General features: G+C 30.9%; 1 protein-coding gene across 1 annotated transcript in view; it reads right to left on the bottom strand.

The window, feature by feature from the left end:
• The window catches only part of LOC106107800 (homeobox protein B-H1-like), a gene marked incomplete at its 5' end in the record, with an annotated part of 14,046 nt that extends 4,772 nt beyond the window's left edge, over positions 1-9,274 (bottom strand). Inside the window, one exon of the mRNA XM_013288804.1 lies at positions 9,235-9,274. Within this exon, the coding sequence (XP_013144258.1) occupies positions 9,235-9,274 (40 nt within the window). The remainder of the gene's footprint in view (positions 1-9,234) is intronic.
• Between the last annotated feature and the right edge of the window lie 5 nt (positions 9,275-9,279).

Here is a 9,279-nt window from a genome sequence, read left to right as displayed (position 1 = left end):
ACAAATAAAAATCACAAACATATGTGCGTTTAAAAAATTAGTAGTTACACTAGCAAACGATATACAAAATTAATATAACCGAGGCGCCATGACCCGCCGCGTCGCCATTACGCGTCAATTAATTAAATCCCGGCCCCCGCTAAAGCTAGCGTTACAATAATTAGGCAAAACGCCATTATACTGTTACTCGAGAACTTGGAGCCGTTCATTGAATTATACATTACATATTTAACATAGCATTATGAACGTAATTATAGATCATTGTTACCACAGAGTTAACAACTATACAGATATAGATCCCGCAAAAGTAACCTAACCTAAAAGTAACATAACCTCTAAATAATTGACATAGACTTTATTGTTTTTAATCGACTCTCCAAAAGTAGGTTCTAAATTCGTCTGTGTTTCTTCTTTTTTTAAGTGCATTTTCGTTTATCAGTCTTAAATACTGGACAATTATGATATAGTTGTTCATATAATTATTGCAACATGCGATGAAGTGGAACATTTAATATCTCGTGCAAAAAATTAAAGTTTTTTTGTCTAATTTTCAAGCTTTTCGTACGAATATGTATTATTAATTTGTACTTCATTCACTGTAAAGCGGAAACTCCTCTAGTTTATAACGCTGACTTTATAAAAACAACCGACCGTGTAATAAAAGTAATTATACTACCGTAGCCATTTATTCTAAAGTCTACAATTTATATCTCGATTTACATAGTTCTTTATGTAATTTAGCAATAAGCATATCTCTAAGCTTCGTTAAATTATACTAGACGCTTGTATTCCTTTCCGTTCGCGGTTAAATGCACTTTAAATCGCTAGGAAGAAAAAATAAACGGTTCTTTAAATTTATTGATGTCTCGCATCGCTGGTCTTCTGTAAGATATTTTTTTCAAATGAACATCGACACGATGCACTGTCTAGCTCTAACTAAAATCTTATCCTGTCTTTTAAACAAATGTCCGTTAAGCCTGAACTTTTTTTTATAACATAAGGTGGCAAACGAGCAAGCGTCCACCTGAATCCACCGAAATAGAAAGCGACCGCTGCCCATAAACACCCGCAATTGCAGATGCGTTGCCTACTCTTAATTGACAGAGGAGGAGACGCACTTAAAGAGGACATTTCCTCTTCCTATGCGTCTTCTCCACCGTCAAATCCACTTTTCCTTCTCATCTTTTCTTTTAAGAAAAGGGTGGGAAGGGTAAAGGACTAAAATTAGGCTAAACTAAATTTTAATTCATGAATTAAATTGTTGGAATTTCAATTGAATAGTAAAAAAAATTGCTATCCATGAATTTGATGATTACACAGTTTAAACCATTTTAATCGACAATTACTGATTTTGTAGATTCTTAGCGCATTTTAGAGACATTTTTGTAAGTAGAGAGAGTATGCCGTATTCGATAATATTTTATGAATAGATTTAGTTTTTTCCTTAGACTTTTAGATTGATTTTTAACGAACTTGTAAATGATTTTTCTATCATTAGGAGAATCTACTTTCACATTTCTAAATAGAACACGTAAATGAGAAAATGTGTGATTTCTCCATACATTACGAATCTCGTATTGAAATGTTCCTAATGCCCACTAATGTAATAGAAATAACCTGTGATATCTCAGTATATCAATGAGGAATTAATTTTCAATTTGTTTCGAACTGATGTAAAAAATTATAGTTATCAATGGTAGTCATTATTATTCATTTTTAACTACATACTGTGTTTAAACTAGTCAAAAATTACATTATTCGATAGAGTTAATAAGCGGAGATAAATTAAAATTTAATTGTTAACTTCGATATTAAATTTAATAATAATTTTATATTAAGACAAAGTGCCGTCTGGGATTAAATAGTGAAATAGGTTATGTGTACTTCTAATTTCATGAAGATCGGTTAAGCCCTTTAGGAGTTATCAGCTAAGAAATTTCAATCTAAAATGTAAACTATCACATTTATTAGTAAGAAGAAGTAAGTTAATAATGACTCTATACACTTAGAAATGCAATTATTAATGTGTTAACTTGTATTTACAAATGTGAAAGTGTAAATGGATGGATGTTTGTTTGTAGCTATGCATTTCCTAAAGGTTTAGGGGACATTAATAAAATTTGATTGGAATACCAATGATTACTTATAGTTTAGTTTTTCGAACGAAGTCGCGGGCAAAAGTTAGTATTTCCATTCAATGATTCGGTCAATGCGACTTACAGTGATATTTACAGTAGATAATTCGTCAGATCAATTCATTCAATCAAAAATTGTTTCTTACAGACTTAATAAAAGTAACGAAATAGCAAATTGCCAAGCATTTATTGTTAGTAATACTGAAGTAGTGGTATCTTATATCGTAGTACTAATATTAAAAATGCGAAAGTTTAAATTGATGAAAGGATGGTTGGATACTTAGAGAACGTAGTAAATGAATCTCCAGAACAGATCAGTGGAAATCGATGAATATGAATACATCTATTCCAAATTTCAGCGACATCCGTTCGTTTTTTTTTCGCGTGGTACTGGTCGATAGTTATTGCATAAATAACTGTAAAGTTTAACATACTTCGACTCCGCCCTTAAATAATATCTGATATACAAAAATGCAAAAAGTATATTCCAATCCAAACTCAATAAACTGGATAACGTGAAGTTAATCGATAGAAAAAAATAACATTCTCGGTTTTGTATCTGTATCAATGTGTAATCGGATGAAAAATTATGCGTTTTCCGATACTTTCCTAGTTTCCGATCAAATGGACACCTGGAAGCCATTACACGGCTTATTCCCATGACGATATCGAGGTTAGAAACGTGATCTATTTGAGTCTGTATAACAGACGTTATAAATGTTTAATTTCTAATCTTGAGATACATTTACTATAGTTTTGATGTGTTATTTATAAAACATCAAGTTTGATTACGTTAAAGGTGTGAATAGAGGCGAAAATTAAGGAATAAATATGTGAATTTTTAGCCGTGAGTTTCAACAGATGAAACAGTTGTACAAAAGTATGTTTATCTTAGTTTTTTAAAGAAAATTAGAGTACAAATATTTCGGCAATGGTAAGGCACTTATTTGTCAATTCAATTATATTTTTATTTCTAATTTTGTAAACCGTGTTTGATGTCGCTTGAGTTAAATCTCCGGACAAAGATCGCTTAATTTGGCGTAAAATTTTCAAACCAAAATAACTATCAAAAATACACAGGATTATAAATCCGCTTCTCAAGTTTCGGTGACAGCTAACGGCTATTGTATACAAAGATAAAATTTACCTCTTGATGTTGGTAACATATTTATAAATTTTGAATCGACCAGATCGTATTTAAATATACAGAAACGCCAAAGTCAGATAGATAGACCAAGCGACAAACCTTATATTTTTTTATATATAAAATCTAACTAACAGTGGTTTGTTGAATTTTCAATCACGAAATCTTAAAAAAATTAAAAACATACAAGGTATAAAACTGTTGACGTAACGATAGATACCGCTAAAGCTGTATTTAAGAACGAAATGTGTTTCTTATGTTGGCATCATTTGATATCTTCAAAAGGGCTAAAGGTTAGTGCACACTGCCGCAACTTGATAGATTCGGTAACGGTCAATTGACGTGCAATTTAAATAACGATCGTCATTTTTAAAAACATTTCAAATTCTTAATTCAAAATCAAATAGAAGTAGCCGCAGCTCTTAATTATATTTAAATAACGTCTTTTATTGCCACAACAAATTTTATTACTGAAATTAATTAACCCGGTGATGATTTTACAGCAGCAAAATTGCGGCTAGTTTTATTAGCCGAATTGATAGCCGTTAAATTTAATTTCGATTAAAAATATTGCTTGTATTTATAAACTATTACTATTTAAACATTCAGTAGCACTTTAATACAATTTTTACATTCTTCGAAAACAATGTCACTCTTCCAAGTTATTATACCTATATTAAACCCACATAGTTCCTTACTCGTGTTTCGACAACGTCAAAATTAGAACTACAAACAGAGTATAAATAATCCTCTTAAGAAAAAAGATACACAAAAGTCTTGAGACGTACTTTTATATTTTAAATCGAACCCAATTTCACAGCTCACATCGCCTGTCAAATGCGACATAAAGCCGAGAATGTGATCCGTATTATGATGGGAATTCAGACTCGCCCTATTTATATCAATGATAATCTATTTATTGTCACACTAAAAAGTTTTGATTTTATCTACCGATGATGCGATGAAAGAATTGTCACCTACCTCGTCTTTATCGTGATGCCAAAAGTCACGGAGGTTGATGATGATGCAATATGTACTTAATTCAACCACAAATAAAGTTCATTTTTCAATAAATAAGGGATTACTTCGTGCAAGATTATAAGCAGCTTATTGGAGCGATCGCACGTTCGCACGTTTTGAGGTTAGAGACGAGGTTTCGAGTTACGAGACGGTGGCAGCTCTTAACGGGTAACACAGGCGAGCAACTATGCGATGAATATTTTTAAATAGGATTGATTAAAATTTAACTCATTATTAAATCTCCTTTGATATTAAATGTTTTTGTTACTTGAATGTACGATTAATTGCTTCCACAAAAAACATTTTCAATTCTATTTCTTATAATTGCAATAACATATCATTATTAAATTTTCATTAAAAATTTAAACAAGAGGAATAAATAAAATATTCATATAAATGCGGAGTGTAAAGTGTATTTTAAATAAGTTTCATATCAATTTAACACTTTTTTAATCGTTATAACTTAAGTTGCAATGTTCCGTCGACACGTCAAGCCGTAAGTTGCGATGTCGGCGTTCCAACTTAGCTTATCAGAACGATCTTTGATTATTTAAAACACGATACTGCTTGATAGTAGATATTTTGACCCGATGTCTTCAGAAAGATCAGAAAGTTATCTCATCGGAAGACTTGTTTTACCGATAAGACGGAATACTTCTCATAATACTTTTAACTGTCGAATAAATCATAGACAAATCTACTAAAAGAAATACGAATAAGCAATCGGAAAATTAGTAGAGGATATTATCGCAGCACTTTTACTGGAATCGGAATCATTTGTAATTTTTGTTTCTTCAGTTTACTAGTTAGTATTAAAGCAAATTGAAGCTATAGAACGTTCAATTATCGTCGATTGTTTCGCAGCCAATTCAACTGTTTACTTGTACAACTAAAAATCGAGTAGTGTGCGAATCTCCATGTAAGCTGATAGGAATCAAAGCGCGACTAAACAGTCAAGCGATAGTTTAGTTTAAAGTGTGCGTATGCTCTTTTAACATTAGGATCTAAATAATGTTGTAACTCTTAAATAAAATTTAGTTAATCGATTCGATTGTACAATCGCCGCGATGTAATTGCGCGCGGATCATTTACATTGTTAAATTGTGAGCGAGGAGGTTTTATATGACGTTTAATTGCTATAAATGTTGTATTTTTCACATTCCCTGTATGTGGGGTTTTTTTCTTTAAATAACAAAGCGATGAGGTCCGCATTTACGGTTGCATGTAGACGGTTAATTGCCGTCAGCGGATGTACAAACCAGTAATTGGGAGGTTTAATCATAAGATAAGGTGCACGGTAAAGAGAGATTATAACAAAATGTCATTATCAAAATAAACGTAGGATTTTGATTTATTTTGTCTAAGAATTGTTAGAGCGGACGCACACCTTTGACTATACTATCGCACAACTGTTGTGTGACTGTCGATTGTTTCGCAGCCAATTCAAGTGTCTGTTCCAAAAATTATTATAATTACGGCCGGAGACTGAAACGAATATTATATACTTTTCAAGTATTGCTAACGATGACGGACATCAAAATTGTAATTCGATTCGAAGTTAAAGCAAGGCCTTATTACTTAATACGCTGTTAAATGTCGATTCAGTATTTGGTCGTTTGACTTTTCAAATATACAAAGAAATTTAGTTATGCAAAGAACTTTTAAAATATATTATAAAAGTGTACAGTTATTTTAAATTAGCTATAGGATAAGTGTCATAAACTATTTAGATGTAAACTTTTTATTAATAAAATGTTATGCACATAAACTATAAAAAGCATTTTAAAATGGGTGACTTATTAAAAATTAAATTCAACCTAACTTGACAATTGACAAAAAGCTGATTATGACGTCAGTTTTTTTCTTCTCTCCCCCGAGCGTACCTTTCAGCGAGGATTAATTTGGCCCGTTTTATAAAGTCTTACTTATCTCGGGCCAGAGTGTTAGAACGGGTTGTATTTATCGCGTCCATTATACGTTTTATTATTTAATTTATTTAACGCCACGGATTTATCGGCTTGTCTATTACATCGAGACGGGAAACGAGATCAGAACTCAAACACTGCCTCTCAGATATGTTTTTAAATGATCCATTTAAAATTAGAATAATTTGTTAAGCTTCGCGGTTTTTTAACGCGCGTAAAGTTCAAATATAAAAAAAGCATCTGTATTACGAAAGCGCTGTTAAAACTCGACGGTTTTATCACATTACATTTTGATCACTGTGCGTTTGAAATAAGAGTGATTTTAAAAACTTAGTATGTGCGTGAGCGTTTAAAAAACGCAAACTTCGAGCGTTGATTAATTTTTTCTTTATTTTTTTCTCTTAAGTTGAAAAAGGCTTTTGTTTTACTCGTAAGTTATATAAAACATGATTCTTAGCGCAAAATGATAAACAAAATGTACGCATGATACTTTAGAAAACAAACAAAGACTGACATGTGGTAAACCGCAAAGTTGCTAAACCGTTCGAAAGTTTTCCAAAATATTTGTGTATTATTTAAACGCATCCTTAAGCATGCTAAACATGTATCTTGTAAATTAAATCTTGATAAGAGCATTTGTCTAAGATATTATAATTAGTTCCCAGCATGAATTAATTTGGGTAAAGAATGAATTATAATTACCCTCAAGATTACGTTGGGCAACTCCAAATTAATAAATTAAAATTATATGCGTTGCTTTTTACCGCGGCCATAGATTAATGACTCGAAGTTCGTCCGACATTTTTTTTAAACGCTAAGCAAACTTGTTTTCATAAAGTGGCGTTGCGTTGCTTATCTCTTGAATAATAACATTTATTCCCTTATCTGTACGCCGGTATAATTCAAGTAAATATAATATATAGTGTTTTTTTGTCGAAAATAACTGAATTTATCTTGTAATTCCGCCATTGTTTTAATTTATAAGCAACATTACAACTCATTTATATTTAATATCATTTTATATGCCTTAAAATAATATGCCTTTATTGTACAGAATTACTGTAAAGGAAAAATAAATGTTTTAGATAAGCTAAAGACAGAAATATGTTAGTAAAGCAATCTAATAATAACCTAACCAAGAAAACTACAACCTAATAGAGAGGTAGAGAGAGCCTGAGAGCATTTCATTGGTCTTCCTCATTACATAACTTTCAATAGTGCAAAAATTTTCTTCCAGATTTTACCGCAATAAGCCTCGCATGTATTTTCATTTCTGGTCAGACTTTACCAATGACATTCAATTTTATTGAAAGAAAATCCACAGATAACAAAGGTAATAATCATATTAAAGTCGAGTTGAAACAATCTGCAGACAAGAGTCATTGATGCTTGACCTAAACAAGGTCGAAAAATGACAATATGTATTTATAAACAGGTTTATGGTATGCATTATCATTCTCACTTTATAAACGTATTTCAATGCTAATATTATATTTTATATTACAAAATGGCTTCGTACGTCACATTTGACAATTTTACATATATAGTTTTTCAAATGGTTTATTCTAAAAAACTTTATAATAATTTTCATGTTTTATAAATAAGTATGTAATGTAATAGAACTACTGCAAATTTTAATAATTGAAATATCATAATAGTTTGTACTGAAGATCTAAAAATAATAAGCAAGAGGAATTAAAAATAATATTGACTAGCTGTTCCCGTGCGACTTCATCCGCATATAATTATTTTGTTTTTTACATGTGTCAAATTATCAATTCCAAATGTCAAAATGACATGACGATGGCAACCTTGCTTCCTTGATGTTGGCAGCAACTTATGGTCTCTTTCCCACATTAGGGTTTTTATCCAAAATATTTATCCCCTAAGTTTAATGTCGTGAAAATATATAGCCTAAAGCGTGACGTAAGTGTACGGCTTTTTATTAAAAAAAGAATTTTTCAAAAATAGGCTGTAATTGCTGTCATCTTAGGCTACAAAGAAGTGTGTGTTTACGCTTTATTATAATAGTATAGATACATATTCTATCTGTTCTTCATCTACATATCAAATTTCATCCAAATGTAAGCTTTGGTGACCTAAAAATATTCAACTATCCAAACCTTTGCTTTTATATTTTACATGAAGTTAAAGTAAAGAAAAATAATTTAAATTGTTTAAAGTTTCATAAGACATTATCAAAAACGTATTCCAAACGGCTTAACTAGATGATACGTAAATTAAGAACGGTCATGTTAAAAGTAATCCTATCAGGAAAGACGATTTTCCTGTACCTTCCATATATAATGTTACATCCGTTTTATATTGTGGAAATACCCAATTGAATTTTCTAAATGATTGAATGTGAATACAAATTTTGTTTTTAAATTCAAAGTAACTACTGTTAGATTTTAATATTAATATTTTATTTATTCGCAGTCGTTTAATTAAACCATATCCTGTTATTTAAATACTAACATAACAAATTTATAATTCAATAACCAAAGTTTACTTTTAACTGTTTCTGTTAAAAGTTCAAAATTTTTAAAGGGATAGGATATGTCAGATGTCGTTGCGCATCGTTGAAGTCTTTTCTAAGAAGGTGCGACACGTTAACAAAAGATCGATTTAACATTGCTTCACAAATGTAAATATTTTTAAATGCAAAAGGATTTTAGATATTTAAGAATTTTTTAGAGTTATGTCTTAATTGAAATGTGTGAAATGAATGATGTGAAAGGCATATTGTAGACTAGAAAAATTTTTTGGCTTTAAAACAAGAAGGTTTTTAGATTGTCGATACACCCAAAAAAGAAGTAGGATTTCAAGTTTCATAAATATTAGGACCTACGCCAATTATGTAACGTTTTACAAGAGCTATTTAAATGTGGTCTTCTTCGTACTTGAGATCATAAAGTAATAAGTTCAATATGTACCGTAGTAAGGCTTAATTGTCATTGTCATTAAATTACTATTAACAATGAGTAAAACAAAATAAAAAGGTATTGACCTGGGGAGTCAGTAGCTGACCGGTCAGAGTCAGAGTCCCTGTGCG

Source organism: Papilio polytes, unplaced genomic scaffold (assembly GCF_000836215.1).
Source record: "Papilio polytes unplaced genomic scaffold, Ppol_1.0 DF821845.1, whole genome shotgun sequence".
Lineage (NCBI taxonomy): Eukaryota > Metazoa > Arthropoda > Insecta > Lepidoptera > Papilionidae > Papilio > Papilio polytes.
Note: the sequence above shows the minus strand (reverse complement) of the source record. Positions and strands in the feature narration are given on the sequence as shown.